Source organism: Indicator indicator, chromosome 19 (assembly GCF_027791375.1).
Source record: "Indicator indicator isolate 239-I01 chromosome 19, UM_Iind_1.1, whole genome shotgun sequence".
Classification (NCBI taxonomy): Eukaryota; Metazoa; Chordata; class Aves; order Piciformes; family Indicatoridae; genus Indicator; species Indicator indicator.
This window is the reverse complement of record NC_072028.1, coordinates 8,672,030-8,694,964: the sequence shown is the minus strand read 5'-3', so window position 1 is coordinate 8,694,964 and position 22,935 is coordinate 8,672,030. Positions and strand designations below refer to the sequence as shown.

General features: G+C 46.8%; 1 protein-coding gene across 1 annotated transcript; it reads right to left on the bottom strand.

The window, feature by feature from the left end:
* Positions 1 to 5,226: 5,226 nt before the first annotated feature.
* On the bottom strand, positions 5,227 to 15,563 carry MAP1LC3B (microtubule associated protein 1 light chain 3 beta). Its single transcript, XM_054389570.1, has 4 exons — positions 15,502 to 15,563; positions 12,665 to 12,720; positions 9,153 to 9,259; positions 5,227 to 7,024 (listed from the first exon to the last, which is right to left on the bottom strand). The coding sequence occupies exons 1-4, from the start codon at positions 15,539 to 15,541 to the stop codon at positions 6,850 to 6,852; spliced, it is 378 nt and encodes a 125-aa protein (XP_054245545.1). The 5' UTR covers positions 15,542 to 15,563; the 3' UTR covers positions 5,227 to 6,849.
* Between the last annotated feature and the right edge of the window lie 7,372 nt (positions 15,564 to 22,935).

The following is a 22,935-nucleotide window of genomic DNA, read 5'->3' as shown; positions in this document are numbered from 1 at the left end:
TATTTAATCTGGCACGAAAATGCTGTAAGCCATGGAGATAAAAGGAGATTGAAACACAAAACTGAGACGTCCAGTTGCTGTTAAGCTTAATGTATTTTATAATCCAAAGGTGCTTTACTTCATTAGACTAGGTAGGAAATCTAGCTTAGGGGTGCATCAAGCCCATTTCAATTGCCAAATTCAAGCTTGGATCTCGTTGTTGGAACTTCTGACTACGTGTCATCAGACCGATGCGGACTGGGTGGATGGTGGAGCTGGCCAGCTGCATTTTCAGTTGCAAGTACAACATCTGATGTACTTCTTTTTAATGTTTTGGTTTTTTTTCTGGAGAATGTTGCCATATGTGGACTTTCTGAGGTGAACGATTTGACTCCAGGGCAGCTACGTTCTGAGGTGGAAGCGGCCATTCACCAGAAGGACTTTGGCACCCCTGGGCTAGGTAAAATGTCTACTTTTTTTCAAAAGTGATCAGGCACTAATCTCTGGGATTTTTAAGGATTGCACTACAGAAGAATGTAAAACTCTTCAAGCTTTCTGCACTTTTAGCAGACAGTGTCACTCTGAGACCAGTGCAAGAGGCAAAGAAGTTCCAACTCTTTAACAATTGGCACCAGCAGGCTACAGGACTTAACTAAACAACACAAACCTAAAGTCAGTCTCTGCTTTCCCTTCCAAAAGAACACACACAGCAGTTTCCCTTCCTTCTGGAAACAAACTTGTGCTTCATTGTCTCACTTAGTACTAGATAGTGCTGGGTTTCCAGCAGTGGAATAAACTCAGTTTTCCAAGGGTCCAAGTCCCAGAGACTCCAGAGTCATAAAAGGCTTCAAGGATATTTTCCAGTAATACACAAAATGACCTTTATGTCCTCTTCCTGTATATAGGTCTCTTTCACAGAAACCTTATTATTCTGCTTTTGTAAATGAATTTTAAACCATCCTAAACCTCCCCTCCCCAGTTCCAGAACTCTGGCAACAGAGTTTGTAAGCTTTTGCTTTACTTTATATATATATATATTAAAAACAAAAACAAACAAACAAAAACCCAACCCTGACTCCTACCCTGAGGCTTTTGCTACAGGATTCAGAAGTGGTAGAAGTCAAACATGTAAAAGGTAGTAAACTTCATTATTATCAAGACTTTGAAGGATTTATTGTCAGCCTCCTTCGTTGCAATAGATTGTAGATGACTAGCTTTGGTGTTAACTACTTAGCATACATAATTTGTGGGTGACAAATCTAAATTAGGACTTGAGAGGAATCCAAACAAATCTTGAACTGCTCATTTGAAAGAGTTTGGTCCTGCCTGGTTGAAAGAAGAACCTAATCCTCATGGCTCACCCTAGGAATCCAATGGCATTAAATAGGTGAGGCCTTCTCTTTAAAATGTCTGACAGAGGTATTTGCATACTGTAATTTGGAAGACACCTTTAAAGTCTGAAGCCTTGTTTACAGGTGGAGGTATTTCTTAACCCAGCTTAAACCACACCAGGATGAGGAGGATTGATAGTGGCACAGCTGAATTTGGCTGGGAAGTGAGGGAAGTCGTGCCCAAGGAGGAGGTTTGGAAGTGGTGCAGAGCTGCCCTGAGGAGATGTGGCTTTAGCAAACACTGGTGTGAGGTGGGGTAACACAGTGGCTTGACCATGAAGACCTTCTTGGACCTTGTTCATAGGAAATGGAAGTTCTGGGCAATCCTTCACCCTCAGCAGGTGGCTGTCAGCCTCGCTGGGAAGACACAGTGACACAGGATGGCCCAAAACCAAACTAGGTCCAGATAGTGATCTGCAGCTCATAGCAGGTTTGGCTTTGTGGAAATCAACATACAAAATTTGCATTAAAAAAAATATTTTTTTTTTTAATTCCTATGCAAAGAAAAAGTAAACCAGATTTGTGTATTCTCAGGCCAGCTCACACTCCCCACAGTACCACACACCCCGTTTGCTCTGCCCGTCTTGGAGGGACATCACCTGTGCTCCAACCTACAACAACCTTCAGACCCACAACACTCAAGTGATGAAAACTGACAATGCAATTTACTTTGCCTTAATGAGCTTGAGACACTAGTAGGAACAATCTGTCCCAACACCCAGTTTTCAGTGATGATGTTTACGACGAGCAGCTTGGAGGGGCTCTCCCGTGGCCTGGAACATGTGCTGAAAGCCAAACCTTAACAGTTAGAGGTAGTTTGGTGGTTTTTTTCTGCTTTTTGAAAACAACATTTTAAAACTGAATTGTATTTAAATAACCTGTATTTCCACACACATCCAAGTGTTAAAAACCCTTTCAAAGAACAAAAATCAATAGCAAAAAAAAAAACCCTAACAATAATTCCCTGTACCAGTTGTGTTCTGTTTTGATGCCCAAAGCTGGGCATCTGGTGTTTATCAGAGAGTTGAAAGTGTAATGAAAGGACTGCAAACCCGAACTTCTGTTCAGCAAACTGTTCCATTCCTGTCTGCAGAGCTTCCTTTGGGTTAAGTTCAGACTGATGTTTCTTCAAGTGGCTTATGTGTACTTTTAGGTACTGTTTTTAACTGTCTGGTTGTAGAGTAAGTTCACGTTCAGAAGTCTTTTGAGTACCTTAAAACAATGAATGTCATACAGAAATGTTTGCTGAGCCAGCAGTGATGGCAGAGCCTGCCCTCCATCAGAGCAAGTTGTGGCTTCAGATCTGCTCCTGAGTGCTGCCCACTTTGTACCAAGAACAGCCAAAGCTGGTAAGTCCAGAGCACTTTAGCTCCATAAAGTAACCCTTAATCTCTTCTTAAAAAAGGCACAAATTCATCTTTCCCCCCTGAAAGGAAGGCAGCTCGTTTTAGAAGAGGAGTTCCAGCTTCCCTGGCTGAACCAACCAGTTGGTAAAACCTATTTTTATATGCTGAAAGATGGAGATTTCAAAGAACACTGTTTATTGCTATCTTTGTCCTGAAAGTATAAAAATAATTAGTTCTCAAAATGGATTTCACTGTGGAATAGATATCATTTTTTTTAAGTGTAGGGTGGAAGGGAATCCCAAGTCATCTCCCTGCAGGGGCATGGAGAAGTTAGCGAGGAGCGTTCCCTTGGGGGAGTGAGCTACATACACACAGGGGAGTTTTGGAAGTGTGTTCCCCTTGGGAGTGTTGGTGAAGGGAATACTGGAAATAGGGTGGAATTTCCAGCAAACTCCTCCTGGCGCTGGCAAATGTAGTATTAAAAACTCTGCCAGGCTCTGTGCAGAACAGCAGGAGAGCAAAGAGGGAAGCCTCATTTTAGCAAGTGAGGTACTGATCAGAGTTCCATGATACTTCTCCTTACAACACCATGTCACCAGGATCATTAAATCTTGGCAAATTAATTGCCAGGCTTCCAAAAACAAGGGTCAAACACTAAACCTTTACCATTACCCAAATTGTGCTTCGTGCTCTTTCTTGCTGGCAAGCTTCATTCAGGGTGAAGGCACTCAAAAATTCGATGTCTGTGGTTGGGCAGAGCAAAATGAAAGTGACATCACCTGGATCCTCTGCTGGTGGGTTAGCTGTCTGTGTGTTTACTGGAGGTCATGGACACTCAGAGCTGGGGATTTGGGGTCTAGAATGCCTGTGAAATATTTGAGATGGATGTGAGCAAATCTGGAAAGAAATCCATGGAAGAGTCTAGAACCAAACCCTTGCTGGTGGAGGCTCTGGTAACCCTGCCCACCTCCTGCCCACCATCACCTCGTGATAAATCCTTGGAACTATCTGCTTGCTCTCTTCAATTTGTCTTAACGTCAGCAAGAAAACGTGTTGGTAGTGAAGCAGAAAGCGAATCCTGTGTGTTTTCAAGTGCAGATTAACAGCTTCTCTTGGACATAACTTTCCACTTAGGAATGAAGGAAACTCCTGCTCCCATTTGAGCCATTTCTTTTACTTCGGTCAATTCTAGTATTACAAATTGTGCATGTAACTTTATAAATATTTTAAATAGTTTTGTAAATATTTAATATTCAGCTAATTTGATTTTGAATTGTAAATGTCCAAGTATTCTGGTATTGGGATTTTTATGTTTTATTATACTTTGTTAAAAGTAAAATTGTACATTTTTAGAATGTTTTTATCTGAGTAAATTTAATGTATGGAAAATAAAGAGTTAAACACAATCCCTTGCTTTAGGTTGGTTTGGGTTTTGTGTTTTTTTCCATTTCAAGGAACTACCATCTGTGTGGGGGCTTCTCCAGCTTGGCAGTTAAGCAGCAACTTGAGTTTTTTTAATTCCTTTTATTACTTTTGCTGTCTCTCCACCCACAGACATCAGCTCATGAATCACAGTTCCTCTCCTCGGCTGTGCTCCCAGCTGCTCTGACAGGTTTTGTGCTTGTTGCTCACCCCTTGTGCAGGTCTGTGCTGACCACAGAGGAAGCCACAGGTAAGCAAAAGGAATCATCAGCTCACTGCCTCCTTAAATCTTCCGTGGCTGGTGCCTGGATTGTTCCTGAGGAGCAGAGTCCTGCTTGTGAGAGCAGAATCCAGTTTGCAAGAGCCTTGGGATGCTGGAGTTGTGAGTGAGAGGTTGGTGGAGCAGGAGCAGGAACAAAACGGGGATGGAATTACAGAATGACAGACTGGTTTGGGTTGGGGGAGACCTTTAAAGGCCATCTAGTCCAACCCCCCTGCAGTGAGCAGGGACATCTGCAACTAGAGCAGGTTTTTCAAAGCCCCAGCCAACCTGACCTGGAATGGTTCCAGGGATGGAGATCTATCGCCTCTCTGGGCAGCCTGTGTAAAAAATTTCTTCCTTCTATCCAGTCTAAATATCCCTCTTTTAGTTTAAAAGCATCATCCCTGGTCCTGTCAAAACAAGCCCTGCTATAAAAATCTGTCCCCATCTTTTTTGTCAGCCCTTATTAGCACTGGAAGTCCACAAGCCATTCTCTTCTCCAGGCTGAACTCCAAAAAACCCCATCCATGTGCAGGCACACCCAGACCCATAACCATCTAGAGACTGTTTTAGGGGGACAGTTGCACCTGAAATTCCTCCTTCTGGAGGCTGGTAGCTCCCTCTCCACGTTGTTAATGACGTGCAGTCTCAGGGAGTTCAGTAGAGGAACTGACATTTGTTGTCAGTAGGACCTGGCTCACCACTGTGAGTGTCCTTTGGCAGGTGGACCAGCCCTCTGGGTCCTTCCCTGCAGAGACTGGGGTTAAGGAAGCTGTCCAGAAAGAACCACACAAGCCATGATGAAGTTGGGATGTAATCCATCCATATCAGCACTGTATTAATCTTAAAAAAGCAACATTTGTACAGGAATAATCAGTCAATCACCTTGTAATTACAAGTATGGTTGTCAGTTATGAGTTAAACAATGTCTTACACGAACAAAATTAAACAGAGAACAAGCTGCATTGTAAAACTTTACATTGGGAAGTAAAAACACAAAGAACAATTAAAAAAAAAAACACAACAGGAAGGAAGGGAGCGTGAATGAGATGCATGCAAAGAGGTGCAGGTGGGTACAACGTGTACCCCTTGCTGAGCTAGAGTGCTGAGCTAGAGTGCCAGGACGCAGTAGTATTGCTTCTTTCCCTCCCCCCATAGTAAGTTAGCTTCCAGTAATAGATGTAGTTAGTTCACAGACAGGCAATATACACGAGTAACCTCATCCTGCTACGCTTCACAACGACTCTAGAGGAAAAACACAGCTCCTACAGACACCTCTGCTCTGCAGGACAGCAGGAACATCCAGACCCCGCGTGAGCAGCAGGAGACTTCAGTGATGGGAAAGAAAAAAGAACCATTTGTTCATCAACGCTCAACAACAGCTCCTGAACGCGAGCGGCTCCTCCCTGACCCCGCTCTGGTGGTAACGTGCAGAACATTGGGCAGTGTGAGTTGGTAACTCCAGTGGTGGGTGTGGAGGTGTGTACAGCAAAGCTGGAGGGCTCCAACGCACCTGCCCAGCTGAGCAGATAGAGGTGGTGAGTCATGTGGGTTCTGCTCACCTCTCAGACTGCATTAACCCACCTGGGTGCTGGCAGAGGGTCCCTCCACAACCTTCTCCCAGCAGTCAGGAAAGGGAACAGCAAACCTCCAGTCTAAGGTAGGGGTGATGGTTTGGAAGTAAGCTCACAGGACCAACGGTGTTTCACATGGGGGATGGAACTTCAGAGCAGATTGGAGTTTATTTCAGTGTCACTTGTCCAGGTGTGTATTTTTACAGTTAAACACTTTCTAAAACTACAATAAAGCTGTGGTGTTTGGTATGAGTATTTCAGAAACTGGCACCGTTGCTAAGTTTGTGGTGCCACAAATAAAAAAAAAAAAAGAAAAAGAGACAAAAAGAGTTGTACCCCCCCCCCAGCTCACCCCAAGCCTTAACTCCCTGCAGCACTGACACAAGTCTCATCGAGCTGCAGGCGACGAAGCTCTGCTTTGGAACGTTTAAAATATATTTGCTCTCATGAGAAGCCTTCCCACTAAAAAAGAAATCATAAATCTGTAAGGAATCAATGGGAGATTTTTCCAGCAAACTGTCACCTGAAACACTTTAGCTCCTCCCTGGTGCCTGGTTGCTTGTTAAAAGTCCAATCGAGTGTCCCTTTCTTTGCAATTGTCACATGCACAATCAGGTTCCGTTCAGAAAGTCCAGAAATGCAAGTGTGCCTGTGTGGGATATTACAGCAGGTGTCAAAGCTGGAGGTGCTGGTCTGCACTGTTTAATAGTCACAAACAAGGCAAGGTAAGATGAGACGTCTGCTAAAGCAAGACTATGCTAAGGGACTGGGAGCGTAGGTGACATCCGTGCCTTTCCCTGGGGTGTGTGTGGGGCAGAGTGGGGGTGATGGCTGAGGGTAAACCCAAATCCTAGGCTAGAAGCAGCCTGTGTGTCTTAGGCAGAAGGTTGCGCTCCGAAGGTCTCCTGAGAGGCGTACACCATGTAGAGGAAGCCGTCCTCGTCCTTCTCACTCTCGTACACCTCGGATATGGGTGTGGAAACGCTCACCATGCTGTGTCCGTTCACCAGCAGGAAGAAGGCCTGGTTGGAGTTCAGCTGGAGGCGTCGCCTGTGGGGTGGGAGGTTGGGGCAAGGAGTGTGACAGTGATGACTCCACGTTTCCAATCACAGCAACAAAAGACACATGGCCAAACCAAGTCCCCCACCACTGCCAGCGGTGAGATGTCCCCACCCAAAGCAGCTGTATCACCAGAGAAGATGTTGGCTTCCCACTTCAAAACTGTGTTAAATTCACCTAAGCCCAGTCAGATGAAGGCAGAGCACTTATCTCACTGGAAAAGCCCTGCTCCAGAAGGGCATTAAGCCAAAGGGGAAAAGAGGAGGTTCTTGCCAGGACAATCCTTGCATAACCAGCACAAAGGGTGCTGGTGGCCTCTAGGACCTTTGCCTTGCAGCTCAACACCATCTCACTGCAAATGCAAACCCAGGCTGACCTTGAGAGACCTGTGTGAAGATGGGTAGGGAGCTTCCATGTGAAGGCCCTGGACCTTTTAAACTCACTTTGTTGCCTGCCCTTGCCTGCCTGCATTTAAACTTTGGAGCATTTTGCCCTCCTCCTCCCTCCCAGACTTTAACAGAATCCACAGACAGCATGGCACAGTAAACATCTAACTGCAGGATTTCCCTTGGATCCTTCATTCTGTTTGGGAGGAAATAAGTAAAAAAACTGCCTACTGGAAAGTGGGTTTGCAGAGAGGAGCTCTCTTGCAATGTCATCAACCAAATAGAATCATAGAATGGTTTGGGTTGGAAGGGACCTTAAAGATCATCTAGTTCCAGCCTGCTGCCATAGGCAGAGACACCTCCCACTAGACCAGGTTGTCCAAGACCCCATCCAACCTAGCTTTGAACACATCCAGGTTTGGAACCTCCATTTAAGCAAGAGGAACTCAGGTATGTGGAGGTACAGCCCAAGAATGAAGGAAAGAATGGCTCAGAAAAGCTGCTTGCTGTTTCCCCTAGCTGCTGAAGGGCAGCAGCAGCTGGGAACAAAGATTTATTTCCAGCCCCAGCCCTGAAAAGGGACCCTTCCAAACCAAGCTCTAATGGTTCCTGGGACAGCAGGCTTAGGGATGGCAGCTGCTTTCCTAGGGCTGGGAAGAAGAGGCTCTGTTGTGCACAAGAGGAGCTGGCTGAGGACCAAGTTAGCTCATACCAAGTCACCTATTAACAGCAAAGCCAAAGTGGAAAGGTGGGGAAAATCCTTCAGTTTGCTGTTAACCCTTTTGCCCAGAGCCTTTAATGTTCATGACTAATTCTGGTGGACTTAAACCGTCTGGTTCCTGCTTCAAAAACTGTCTCACTTTCTTGCTTGTGTAAGAGCTGGGATTTGCTTGTGACAGACAGTCTTTGTACAAGTCTTGGAGGCAGGGAATTGTTTGGACACGTGGGACTGCCCTCAGTTTTTATTGGCCTCCACAAACCAGCTCCCTGCTATCCTGTGACCAACAAAAAGCAAACTCTGGTTTGTTGCTAACTTCTGAGTTTACCGCTTGAGAGCTCTTGCTAATCACATATTCCTCCCAAGCCAGAAATGTACTTCTAGCAGAATTTCTGACCACAGTCTTTCACCACACAACTTCCACTCTGCGGCTGCTTCCCCTTTGCCTTTTCTTGTAAACAAAGCCTGAGCACCAGAGCGGTGCAGGACTCAAGTCTCGGTCTGTGGGACAAGAAGACACTGGTCTGAATGTGGGTTTTCAGGCTTCATTGAGAGAAACCTCATGATCAAAGGATGCCAACCTCAGCCCAAAGCAACAGCTCAGAGCTCTGGCTGTGAGCCCAAACTCCCCCTCAGTGGGTGGGGAGAGGCAGACACTCCAGAGAGGACTCCCAGGCAGAACATGGAGCAGGCGTCCTAAAATAGCTAAGCAGGAAGTACTGGAGCCCTGGGCCAGAAGCACAACATCAGAGAGGGATTCATGGCCCCAGACTCTCTCCTCCACCTCTGGGAACCAGCTATTTCTCCTGAAAGCAGACTAACATCTCAGAGGGCAGGCTTAGTCCTTGCCAAGGTTTTTTATTTTCCCAGCAAAACCAAAGAAAAAGCACCTGCTCATGGATTTGTCCTAGTGATGACCCCAGTTTTCCATTTAAAGAGTTCCCAAATTCATAGACCAATTAACCAAGAATCAGAGTCTTGAGTTGATGCATCTCAGTAGATGACATCATACTACCTGATGATTTTGATGAGCTCACTCATGTTGACGTGATCCGGCACCAGGAACTTGGTCTTATCCAAAACTGGAAGCTGCTTCTCTCCCTTGTACCTTTCAATGATCACCTAAGAAGAAACAGAGAGAAAGGAGGTGATGTGAAGGGTGGAAACGGTGCCTGGTGATCTCCCTCCTCCATTTTAAGCCAGCATTTACTCTAAGCTCCATTTCCCCTCCCTTTGTGACCACAGTAACTCAAACCTGGAAAGAAACAATCACAATGATCCTCCCAAGCTCCTCTTGCTCTGTTTGCAAGGGTCTCTGCACAGGGAAGTAACAAACAGGATCCACCAGCACACATCCACAGCTTCAGTCCACTTTTGGAACAGTTCCTTTGCTGGAATCACGTAATTTGGCACTGAATTACCCAGCAACAAGGAAACCCAAGAAAAGCTACAGCACACCTCCCTGTAGCACGTTGCAGTGGCTGACTTAGAGGCTTGGGCTGCTACCAGTCTGCAAACACAAGCAGTTTTCAAGCAGAATTTCTCCAGTTTCAGGCCATCTCTTTCTAAGAACTACACCTCTACATCAGGATGCTGCTCTATTCACCTCCTGTGGTTACTCTAATGCATAAGAAAAAGCTTCTTTTCATAGAATCCTAGAATGGTTTGGGTTGGAAGGGACCTTTCAAGGTCACCTAGTCCAACCCCCCTGCAGTCAGCAGGGACATCTGCAACTAGAGCAGGTTCCTTAAAGCCCCAAACAACCTGACCTAGAATGGTTCCAGGGATGGGGCATCTCCCACCTCTCTGGGCATCCTGGGCCAGTGTCTCATCACCCTCAGTGTAAACAATTTCTTCCTTCTCTCCAGCCTAAATCTCCCTCTTTTAGTTTAAACCATCACCCCTTGTCTTGTCACAACAGGCCCTGCTAGGAAGTCTGTCCCCATCTTTCTTCTTGTCCCCTTAAGTACTGAAATGCCACAAGGTCTCCCTGGGCCTTCTCTTCTCCAGGCTGGACAACCCCAACTCTTTCAGCCTGTCCTCACAGTCAGAGGGATTCCAGCCCTTGGACCATTGTTGTGGCCTCCTCTTGCCCTGCTCTGCCAGACACATGTCCCTCCTGTGCTTGAGGCTCCAGAGCTGGACCCAGCACTGCAGGTGGGGTCTCAGTAGAGAGGAGCAGAATCCTCTCCCCCCCTGCTGCCCATGCTGCCAGGGAACAGCCCAGGACACAGTTGGTTCTGAGCTGTGAGTGCACATTGCTGGCTCATGTCCAGCTTTTCACCCATGAGCACCCCAAAGTCCTTCTCCACAGGGCTCCTCTCAAACCCTTCAGCCCCACTCTGGTTTGATACTGGGGGTTGCCCTGACCCTGCAGGACCTTGCACTTGTCCTTGCTGAACTTCATGAGACTCATACAGTCCCACTTCTCAAGCCTGTCCAGTTCCCTCTGGATGGATCCTGTCCCTCAAGCATGTCAACTGCACCATTCAGTTTCAAGGGTATGAAGCCTCAAAGAAGAAAATTTCTTCCTCCTTCATCTCAAGCCATGCTTAGGAGCCAGTATTCTGTCAGGATTGTTATGCAGTAACTACTTAACTCGGGAGGAAACTGCAGATTGGCCCATTTCAGGAGCACCCTGCCCAGCAACAGTATAGTTCCTGCTTTTAAGAAATGATCTCAGAGTTGTGTGCTCCTGTTTCCACAGCCACGTGGGGTTTGTTGTTTTTAAATCAACGGTAGCTACGTGACACCATCCACTTGGATCACTTCCACGCTCACGGGATCTGCCTGTGGTGATATTCAAAAGCTGCACAGGTGAAGAGCTACTGTGGGCCTGAAACTGAAGAATTTTTAGTGAAAACTGCTTGAGCCAATTTAATTATAGCAGGGGAAGGCTCCCTACACCAGTTTAAATAAACACTGGCTCATGCTGGAAGTAAAACACTGGTTTTAAAGAGGCAGAGCATAACTAGTAGGTAATATTTCCAGCAGCAAAATGAGGGATGTTGACAGCACAGGAGGGATTTGGCATCCAGCGTGACACTGCTGTCTTATCTCATCCAGAACTGCTAATGATAATAATGAGGCAGCAGCCCTAGCTAGGATATGGTCAGGCAACCACATCAAGCTCCGGGGATCCCAGCAGGCCTCTCCCAGAGCTGCTGGAAGTCTGCATCACTGCATTTTCAGCAAGCTGCTGAGGTACCTCTGAGTTTCTGCTAGTAATAAAAATGTCCATGGGTGCCTTCAAATGAGAGCTCTGCCATAAATCAATGGTTTTCAATCTGTGGCCACAGAGCTCAGGGACAACAGCTAAGTGGTGTGTGGAAGGTATGTGAAATGGATTTGCTGGGAAAGGGCCTTTTGGGAACACTGAAAGGTCACAAAATCTCTGCTGTAAAGTATTACTGGTTCCCACACCTAGCAGCACCATAAACAACAGCAGCTGCCTGAGGTGAAGTGGTTTGAAGTCAATCTGAAAACCTTTCGGTTTCTATTTGATGTGCAGCTTCTGTTCATGAACTCACACTGCAACCGCAGATACTTTGCAAGCAGTTTGTTCACAGCAGAATTTCCCCTCACAGGGATCCTCAGCTCTCACCACTGAGAGCCAAAAGTTGAGGCATCCAATTAAATTGTCTTTTCCATACCCTAAGATCTTCTGAGACCTTCCCTGTTCCATCAAATGGCTCTAAGGATGGCTGCACTTACTGCTTAGGGCAGTGACAGCCATTGCACAAAGCCCACCAGCTGTGAGGATCTCATCAGCAACAGGACACAATCCTGCCTGTTCCTTCCTAGGACGCTTTGCTTTGTGTTTGCAACCTCCAGGATGCCTTAAATAAAAGAAAATAAAAACTTGGGCAGCGTTTGGAGCTGACCACCTAAAGAAAACTGAAAGGTGATGGCTTATCTCCTCTTTGAGGTGAGCTGGAGGCGTTTGACAGCCAAGCAGCACCTCTGGAGACCTCAAGCATAGGCCTGTTTCCTGCAAAGAAAGTGTTCCTGTCTTCCTTAGCACAGATCAGAGATGCAGCCATGCCTGCCTCTACAGTACTGTGTATTCTTGGTTAGTCCCTGCAGAGTCTTCTTTTGGAGAAGAAAAACACTGAGATGAGAAGAGCAAAACAGTCAGGGGAAACTCAGAACTCAGCCAAGGTGTGATTTTCTTTTAAGTTCCAACATGCAACTTCAATAGACAGGAAACTCCATTTCCTCCAGTCCCCAGCTAGCACCTTGCTCCGCCACACTGATTGCTGGTTACCAGCTTCAGAATATTTCTGAAATTCAGGTTTAATCACCCTGAATGGCCAGATTTTAATTTGGTCTCACCGGGACAGCTGTGTTACAGGTTTCTAACTATGAAAAAGAACATGAGATGACCTTGTTGTGCTAAGGGACATGCTTCAACATCAGACTTGGTAGAGTTAGATAGTGGTTGGACTCAATCATCTTCTTGAAGGTCTTTTCCAACCAAAAGGATTCTATGGGACTAGAAGTTGAAGTGAAAAGAAGCAGACTCACTGGTATTTTAGTCGGGTGCTGATCTCGAATCAGTCGTACATCTTCCACTCTTTGCTCTGCAAGAGATGAAAAAACAGCCTGTTCAAACATCCACTCTTACTGCTGTTATTACCTCATTTCTCCACCACTGAAGAGAGGGGAGAAAGGCAAAGTCAAGCAAAGCAGTTTCCAAACGGGACAGCGCTGTCACAAGTGAAACCTCTCCTTTGACAGATGATAGCTTCGTTCCTTAACCCAAGGTGACAAGTGCTGCCTGGGACTCCTAGAAGGTGTTAAAGGAGAGAGCATCCACCTCCCACACCTCCTTTTCTGCCCACTACAGCAGATATTTCATCTCACAAATATACAGCACCAAATTACACCACCCAAGTTCGTGACTAAATATCCTGTCCTATTTCTGCACCATCCCAGAAGAGGAAGTTGTCAACAATTACTTGTGACCAAAGAGCAGCAGAAGCCTGGCAGGGTCAGCTTACGCCGTGCGTTCCAGTGTTACTGAATTACAGCTTTCTGTTTTGATTATGCTGCACCCATTGTTGCAGAAGCTGGTGGTAGCTTCTTGGGCACACAGACACTTCACTGCTCTCCATGCCAATGCTGAGGATAAAGTTCAGCTCTCTTCAGACATAAATATTAATAGCACAGATATTATAAACCAGGCTAAAGTATGCGACCGAGCCAAAGTAAACAGGCACAGTTGCTTTGAGCGGCAGTTGCGTCTGCGTACACCCTGCCTGCTTTCGGATTCAGTGAACTCAATTTTAACCTCTTCAGTTCTTTTCAGGGAGCCAAGGCTTTCCACACCATCTCCACCCTATAAACACCTCTCAGAGGGAACATTTAGTATTGCATCACGGCTTTACCAGACACCTGCCTAAGGAAAGAGAGGTGCTGCTCATGGGAGAGAAAGAGCTTTGATCAGCACCCGGCAGCCCAACTCATTGCTGGTATGTTAATGCCCAGGACACACGACCTGTTCCATCACTCAGCTCCCCATTAGTCCAGTTCCTGCACATAAAACACATCCCTCTGCCTTCCTCTGAGCCTAGCAAGGAAATGCAACTCACGTGAATCATGCTTTTAAGCTGGAGGTGAATCAAGCAGCACTAAGGCAAGGAGTATGCAAAGCCTTCACCTGACTGCAAGACTGAGAACCTGAAAGCCACCCTGCTTCACAGCCCGCAGCCCGAGCCATGCTCTCACTAACCAGCACTAACACTTCAAGGGCAGAGATACCAGCTCATTAAAATACTTTTTAAGATTAACCAGAAGCACAAGAGATATGAGGAGTAAATGAGGCCAGCCATCAACACAGTAAGCACAGAGAGGCTTGACCAAGTTTCCCAACTGAAACAGGTTTGTTCACAGCAATGTTATTGAGCAGAACTCCCTGGAGTAGGAGGAACATAAACTGGACAAATCATTGAGATTATTGTACATGGCGTGTTCAGAATCAGGCTTCAGTCAGCCACAGATAAACACTGCTCTCTGACGACATTAGTTGCAGTGGCAACTGCTTGGCTGCCATCCTAGCTGAACTTAATACCTGCACTGGAGGCTGCTGACAGGCGATGGGGTCAACAACAGTTTTGGAAGACTCCAAGAAAAGGGGCAGCTTAAACACAGACCTAGAAGATCAAAATTCTCTCCACTTGAAAGCAGAGAACAGCTCATGTTTAACAGAACAACAAAGGCAAGGGTGGGCACAGCAGAAAGCTTTCTTAAGCAGCTTGACTTTAACCCAAAGGAAGAAGGGAAAGAAAATCTGGATCAATTACTTCCATCAATTCCATTTTACGTACAGGATTTTATAGTTCACACAGAAATAGGTTACGCTGCCAGTTCTTGTTACCCTCAGAGCGTTTCAGCCTACCTCACTGACACACCTGAGCAGATACCGAGCTCTCTGATTGCTTTGGTCTCATCCCAAGCCCAGAAAGAAATGTTGGCACCACTCGATCAAGGCTGTTTCTTCCAGAAAGAGACTAATCTCATTTCCCCAGCCACGGTTACACAGCTCTTTTCGACGCCTTGCTAATTACCAATAACTATATGGAGGCAGGAAGCTTATACCCCAAGTCCTTTCACAGCTCCCTGAGAATTCCTCCCAAGCACCAAAATGCAAGTGGAGCTTAATGCTCCTGTCGGTAGCACAGAAGAAGCTGGGCACTGAGCAGACATGTCTGGAGGAAAGAAAGGCAGGCCCAGCTCCTGGCACACAACGCCAAGTGATGTTTCCTGGCTCCTGGGAATTCTGCAGTCAATAATGGATGATGAGGATGATGTGATCTCCACGCTTCAAACCCCTCTCCCATGACAGCACAGAGCTCACCCGGCCACAGCACTGCCACCCACCTCCACCCCTCGCTCACCCCCACGGACACCCAAAAATCACCCAAAACTTCCAGGCTCCAGCCCCACAGTGAAGAAGCTTGGCCCGTCCTGCCGGAGCCGAACAGGGAAGAGAAGGCTGGGCCGGGGTTTGTTTCGATTACAGCCTCGAGCAGGTGCTGACTCCCCGTCCGACACAGCTGCCGGGGACACCCGCGCAGCCTGGCACCGTGGGCCCGGTCACCGGGGCAGGGCTGATGGGCCCGCTCCGCCAGCGGGCCACTGCTGTCAGCAAGAGCCGGACCCGGGCCCGGGGTCTGCTAAGATGATCTGCCCCCTCCCCGCCTCAACGATTCCCCCTCCCCAACCCCAGCAGCCAGGGGGTACAGCCGCCGGCCCTCCGTCACCGTCCGCTCGCCGAGCGACGAGGCCCTGAGAGAGGCCAGGACAAGCGGAGGGGCCTGCCAGCGACCCTGCCCCGCCGCGTCTCTTCCCGGAGAGCTCACCGAAAGTGCGGCGCTGCTTGAAGCTCTTCTCCGAGGGCATGGCGGCGGCTGCTCGGCCTCAGGCCCGGCGGCGTCTGTGCGCGGCGGAGGCGGACGACTCCGAGTGCCGGCGCCCGCCCCCCGCCGCCACCACCGGCGGCTCCGCCGTCAGCTGACGATGCGCGTCACGGCGGGGCGGGCACCACCGCGGCGGCGCCGACATCTTGAGTGTGGCGGGGCAGGCGGGCGCCGGAGCTTGTCCTGGCGGGGCGCACGGGCAGGGCCGGAGCAGTGTCGTGCCGTTCTTCCTCGGGGCCGTAGGCGCCTCAGTGCCTTGCCACCGTCCATCAGTGACACACGGCCATGGGTAGCTGAGTGCCCTGCCAGTGCCCGCCCTTGGTGATAGGTGTGATACCTGCCTCAGAGTACTCTTAACATGTACCTCTTCGGCCACACATGGCTATGGCCGCCTCAGCAGTGCACTGCTGGTGCCCACCTTCAGTGACACACGGCCCTGGCCACCGAAGAGTGCCCTGCCAGTGTTCGCCCTCAGTGAAAGACAGCCAAGGCCTACTCGAGTACCCAGCTACTGCCTACCCTCAGTGACAGCTGTGGCGTCCTCAGGAGTATTCAGCTACTGTGTGCTCTCAGTGAGCACCAGCTATGCCTTCCTCAGTGTCCTGCCATGTTCTGAGTTGACAACACATCCATGGCCACCTCAGAGTGCCCTCCCAGTGGCCACCCTCAGCAATACATGGTGGTGGCCACCTGCGTGTCCTGCCGTGTTCCCCCTCAGGAACACACAGCCACCTCCGTCTTTCCCCTCAGCAACGTGTGCTCCTAAGTGACCCTGCCTGGGTGCAGAGGTGCAAGTTGTGGTGATTTTGCCTTGGGTTTGCCTTCAGCACACACAGTCGCGAGTATGAGGAGGCCGTGGTAAAGTTTCTATTAGGGGAACAAAAGTTTTAGGAGCAGGTGTTCCAACTCACTTCCAAACCCACTACCCAGTTTCATTTCATGCAGTGTGTCAGGAGCTGATTAGATTGCAGACAATTCCAGTCACAAGCCAAGTTTGCTCGCGTTCATCCTGCAGATACCGTGTCGCGATTATAAATGCCCAACTGTTTCCTCCTTTAGCAGCTTGCTGACACAAGCTGTTGGCTGTAGACTTTCAGCTGCCTGCCTTTCTTTTTTCTCTCACCCAGCACCGTGTTTTGAAATATAAGAACAACTTTGCAGCAGTAGGACTACACAATCTTGGACAATCCAACTTCTGTGGCTGAAAGGAAAGGGAGTTGTGGCAGTGTCCTTATGAACATAGGGAGAAGGATGGTTTTCTGACCAGTTTAGAGATTATCAATATTTTTGCCTTTTTTTTGGGGGGTGGGGTGGGGTGGTGGTGCATATTGACGCATTGAAGTTAGGATAATGCTGCACTCACATGCTGGAATGAGGGTTTGTTGCCTAATTTTGTGATTCAGGGTCATACAGTTCCAGTGGCTGTATAATTATAGGATGAGACCACTAAAAATGTGACTAACCAAGGAAAGAAAAATAGCCTTAAGGTCTGTGAATGCTCTACCCATCACATCACTGTCCAGGTACAGCAAGTGACACATGCTGGATGATCATTAGAAAGCTGATATGTCTGAAACTTAAATTAGCAATCCCAAATTTCTGGTTTTACAGAATTCTTTCGTATTTAAATAAATGCTATTTAAAAAAAAAAAAAAAAACACATTTTCCAGGCTGAGGAAATCGCACCACACTCTCAGAACTATGGTACCTCAAAGGCTGCTGCAGGCTGTGTGGCTGCAGGCTGGAGGAGAAGCTCTGGTGGAACCATGTGGTGTTGTTTCTGGGGTGTACAGGTGAGTCCTGGTGGCAGGGCTGGCAATACTGAGCTCATGTGGTTTTCATCCACGCTACCAACTGTTAGCAGGGCTGCAGCTCAGGCTGAAAGCATCCATATGGTGCTTAGGAAGAGCCACAATCAGAGTATCTGCTGACAGGCTGGGCTATCAACATGTTCCGCTCATGAATAATCTGCGGAGACTGTGAGAAGGAAAACTTAGATCTACATTGAGACTCACTTGACCCTTCTCATCTCAGCCTTCGCCTGTGTCTGCGTGTCGACAGCATAGACAGTTGGCGAGTCTGGAGCTGAGGAAGGTGTTAGGCACAGTTGGAACGACAGCATGGACATAGGCTTTGGGACCAGGTTTGCCTAAGCACAGTTCTCCATCCCTGGTGAGAAAACGCTGCTTTTGAAAATGCTTTTGGTTCAAACTTGGTGACTGCACTGGAACAGAGCCCTTTAAAAATCGTGCCTGCAAAGCATTTTTATTCTGGTCTTAGAACACTTTACAAAAGCATTTAGTCTGAGGAGGAGAAGACTGAACTGAAAGGAGACATTATATTGTCTTCAAATATGCAAAAGGTTGCTGCAGAGCAGGAAGGAATTAGGTCTTCTCTGCGTGCAGTGAGCCTAGGACAAGAAATAATGAGCTTATATCTTGGAAAAGGCAATAGAAATTAGATATTGGGTTAAGGGTTGAATAGCTGAGCATCAAACAAATTGCCTAAGAAAGCAGTGGAATAGCCACCATCACATATTTTTATTTAACAAGGTGTTAGTAAAACAGCTTTTCTGAAGAGTGCTGGGACACTTGCTGTTATCTGAGGGAGAAGGATGGGGTAAATAATCTCTTACAATACCTGTCAGCTCTAGTTTTTCATGAAGCAAAAGAGATGTGACTTGCCCAAACGCAGAAAGCAGGTTAGAGCACAAGCTGGGTTTGGATTCCAGCTCACATCCTCGTGTCTGCACCCTATACAGCAAGATACACTAAACCTTATGGCTCAAAAAAGCCAGGTTTTCCCAACTGTTACATCTTCCACAAGGTTGTTCTTGGTGGTTTGGGTTTTTTTTTTCTTGTTCTTAAAAAGCCAGGGTGAATGGTGACTCCAAACCCTAGCTGATATTTACAGCATTTCCCTAGGGAAAAACTCCCACTATTCCTTTTTTTTTTCCATATGAGCTGCCTGACAACAAAGCGATTGTATTTCACAATCAGAATTATCAACCATCCCCTTATTTCTCTGCTACAACAGTGCTGAAAAGGCTTTTTACAGTGAATAGAAAGAGCTATTCCTCTGCAATGCTACACCCTTGCTGGAAGACAGCACTTCAGTGTCTAGGGTTATTAGCTCAGCAGCTGTCAGCACTATTAAATTCACCAGAAACCTGGAGAGAAAAGCCATATAAAATAAAAGAGAGTGTATGCTGAGAGTGAGTTACCTTTAAACCTCAATTGAAATACCTTCCCTCGGTTATTTTCATGCAAAATATTCTTATTGATCCATCTCAGCTACAGAAAATGTGGGCCTTGGTTTTTTTAACACAGTGTGCAGCCATTACCCGGATTTTCAGGCAGAATCATATTGTAGTGAATTGTTTGCAATGCCTTAAAATAAGTCTTTGGAGAAGTTTTAATCTTAAATTTGCCTTAATGTGGTGGACGATTTCCCAAACTTCTAATTTCTCTGTGAAAGCCACCTTCTGAGCTAGGAAAACTTTAGCAAGAGGTGATGAGAATGATAAAATCTCTCTCTTTTGTGGGGATATAAAAGTGTAATTTGAGAAAAGTGAAACTAAGACCATTTTCTCTGGGAGGGATTTCTTTGTGGTCTAACAGCAGATGAGGCTGTTAGCATTCCTCAGTGGGAATGCTAATACTGTGTCTTCTCTCTCCAGCCACCTATTTCATGAAACTTGTGGAGCAGAACGATTTCAAGATTATTAGATGCTTTTCTGTATGTTAAATATGAACTAACACACATACATGTGCAATGCCATCACGAAAACATAATTTCCTTAGAATGTTTGGCTAAAAACTCATTGCAGCCCCGCTGAGAGAAGCGTTACCCCAGACATCACTGTACTGCAACCCTAACATCAGTTACTGCTGTTTTACCAAACATTTCTTGGCTTCAGGATCAGGCTTTAAGTGAGAGCCATTGGTTTCACAAGGAAACAGAGTGAATCAGTTGAGGTAAGCAACAATAACTGATGTTTATGCACTACCTTTCCCTCAAAAGGATCCACAACCTCTTGGCAGGCAGTAATGACAGTGTGAGACTGGGAGGCTTAGCAGGGAAATGGTAGAATAATGCAGTGTGCAGCAAACTCCCCCACTGATTTTTAATACTGCTAGGTTTTAAGCAATTCCAGTCATACTCAAATATTGAGTACTTACTGTGTAGCCTCTAGCTTCAGCAAACCCCCTCTTTATTTACATCGTAAGAAACAGAGGTTCCAGTGAGCTGCCTATAATTGCACAACCATTGCTCAGCAGCCAAGCCAGTAATAGCATCTCAAACACCTGACTGTCTGTCCCGTGATCTGTCCTGGACAGGATAATGCTGCTGTGAACTGAGCTGCCAGAGGTGTTGGGCAGAATGAAACTGGCCAGGCTGGGCTGTGGCCAAAGCTGAAATGGCACCTGCTTCTAGTATAAGCGCTGTCAACTCTTGGGTGACCCCAAGCACTCATGACCTGACCACAGTTAATCATAATATCAATTCATGGCAAGGTCAGTATGTTGAAGAAAGACCATAACCTCTTTCATAATCCACCCCCAGGCTACCCAGTGAGGTGGCTGAATCCCCATGCCTGGAGGGGTTTAAAAGCTGCAGAGATGTGGTCCTGGGGGGCATGGTTTAGCACCAGACTTGGTAGAGGTAGATAATGGTTGGACTTGGTGATCTTAAAGGTCTTTTCCAACCAAGATGATTCTATGATTATATAAAGAAAGGGCACAGAGCTCAGATCTAAAGCAGAAGGATGCAAAACACTTCCTGAGTCATCATCAGCATTTTCTGCAGTGCTCTGGATTTTCCCCAAAGAGCCCAGCCTGTCCACTTTATCCTGCAAAACGTGGTGAGATCAATGTCCAGACAGAAAGGAAGAAGGTGGGAAACGCTAAAATTGGGATGAGAAGAGCTATTTTCCAGCTTAAAATAGGGAGCAAAGGATATATGAGATGAAAATATGTACATCACAAAAGTCATAGCGAAATTCTTTGGCCTTGTTGTTGAAATATTCTCTCTTCAAAGCGTCCTGCCTCCGAGGATGCTTATTACAAAGCAGAAATCACACTGCAGGCTTGTGCCAAAAGCCCATGCTGCAAACACTTTGTGTGGCAAACAGGGCTTGCAAAGAGGGTTTGTTCATCTGTCTTGGCCTGCCTTGCCATACTTCTCTGTCTCTCTTGCCAAATGGAAAATAAATAATTCTCTCCTAACTGTTCAGGTTGTAATTGGCTGGATGTGCCATCAGCTGGCTCATCCCCGCTCCAAGGCTGGGAAGGCGTAAATGCTTCCAGGATTATAGAAAATGAGGACACTGACTTTGGGATGGATCCAAAGCCTTTAGAGTGAGTGCGAAGACTAATTGACTATAGCGAGAGCTGCCTCAGCTCCTTAATTGACGAAGGGAATTGAAACAATAACATTTCCCTTTTTAGTATGTCCTTTTTTGAAGAGCCCTGTGGTAATGGCTCCAAGCTGCCTGTCTGAAGCTGCAAGACTGGAAAGCTCTGGGCTATTACTGTGGTAATGTTTACAGAGAAGGGTGCTGAGACACTTGGTAGTGCCACAGAGAATGGGAGATGATGATGACACACTTTTACTGGTTCCCCTATAAAAGCTGGTAGGTTCAGATAATGGATTCAAAGGAGAAAGAGCCAGTTTTGTAGTCTGATGATGTCCAGCTCTGGGGTCCCCTGTGTAAGAAAGACATGGATCTGCTCAAGAGGGTCTAGAGGAGGCCACAATGATGATCAGTGGGCTGGAGCACTTCTGCTGTGAGGACAGGCTGAGAGAGTTGGGGTTGTTCAACCTGGAGAAGACTCCAGCGAGACCTTCTTGTGGCCTTTCAGTACTTAAAGGGAGCTTACAGGAAAGATACGAAGGGACTTTTATCAGGGACTGTAGTGATAGGATGAGGGGCAATGGTTTGAAACTGGAAGAGGTGAGATTTTGGTTAGGTATTAAGAATAAATTATTTACTCTGAGAGTGGTGAGGCACTAGCCCAGGTTGCCCAGAGAAGTTGTGGATGCTCCATCCATGGTCGGGTTGGACAGGGCTCTGAGCCACCTGCTCTAGTAGAAGATGGCCATACCTATGGCAGGGAGGTTGGACTAGATGATCTTTAAGGTTTCTTTTGCCCCAAACCAATCTGTGATATCAGAGTGGTAAACAATGAAGTTGTAAGTTGCATCCAGTTAAAAGCATTCTGTTCTGCACCAGATCTCCATCTTCTGAGCCTCAAGGAGTTTCGCAGTGCCCAGCCTCCAAACTCGGCTTGTAATTATAGTGTAATGCTCCAGGAGAACAGAACCATGGAAACCTTCTCTGTCTGGGTCTTGAAACTTGGAGTGGAGACAGTGATTGTTTCTCATCTCTGCTCCATGAAAAGGGGAAATGTGGTCACCCCAAGCATGGAGAGCCCACAGGGCTCATTACATTGTCTCTGACTTTGGCTTCAGTCCCTGCCAGGTGACATCAGTGCAGCATGCCTTTCAGCCCAACAGGCTTTTCCCCTTCTTCCTCTTAACCTGGAGGAAAAGGGCATGGAGCGATGGAGCTCCTTGGGAATTGGTATGGATTTATGATGGGCTGTCCTGCCTTTTGCTGGGTTGGACTGGAAAGGAGGTCAGTGGGCCATGGGGAAATCTAATCACTGAGGGATAGATGCAGCAGGATGTGGTGGCACAGCATCCATGAAGCCAAGGCTGTGGGATAAAGTTATAGGGGTCAGAGGGTGAGGAAAAGGGAGAGAAAGTTGTAGGGTGATTAGGAACAGCAGGAGCATTCAGAGGAAAAGGAGAAAGAAGAAAGTCCAGATAAAAATAGAAAACAAAAAAGAGGGAAAAGCATGCATGTGCTGTAGACTGCTGAGTTTCTGCTTGAGGCAATGTCACCAAGGACATCTTCTGTTACATTCACACAAAAATCCTTGCCATCAGTATTTTCCCTGTCCTCTCCATGAATCCATCAATTCCTAAACAAACAAACGTGACAAGACCTTCTAGGGCTGTGTCAGAAACTTGTAATGTAATGTGGGAGAAAACCCATGTGATGCAATACAGGTGGAAAACAGCTACAGACGTATTTCCAAACAGCTGATGTTGGGTTTAGGTGACTCATTGTCCATGTTCCTTGTTTTAGATACTTGGAGGAGCTTTTCTGAAGTTAATCACAACTGTGGGCACTGAATGTGTCCATCACTGAAGTTCCAAAGATTAGCACACTATTAAAAATGAAATCCTTGCACACAGGCAGTGTTGGAGGAAGGAATGCAGCAGGTCAGGCTGTAAGAAGCCAGGTGTTCCCTCATGGTGTAAGCAGTTCTGGTCATACCATAAGCTTCACAGCCTGGACTCATCACC

Excerpts from the sequence above, each read along its gene's own strand:
- MAP1LC3B (XM_054389570.1), bottom strand. The coding sequence starts at position 15,541 with ATGCCCTCGGAGAAGAGCTTCAAGCAGCGCCGCACTTTCG. Across the intron at positions 12,721-15,501 it reads CAAGCAGCGCCGCACTTTCG|AGCAAAGAGTGGAAGATGTA; the intron begins GTGAGCTCTCCG and ends CATCTCTTGCAG. Across the intron at positions 7,025-9,152 it reads GAGCTCATCAAAATCATCAG|GCGACGCCTCCAGCTGAACT; the intron begins GTAGTATGATGT and ends CCCACCCCACAG.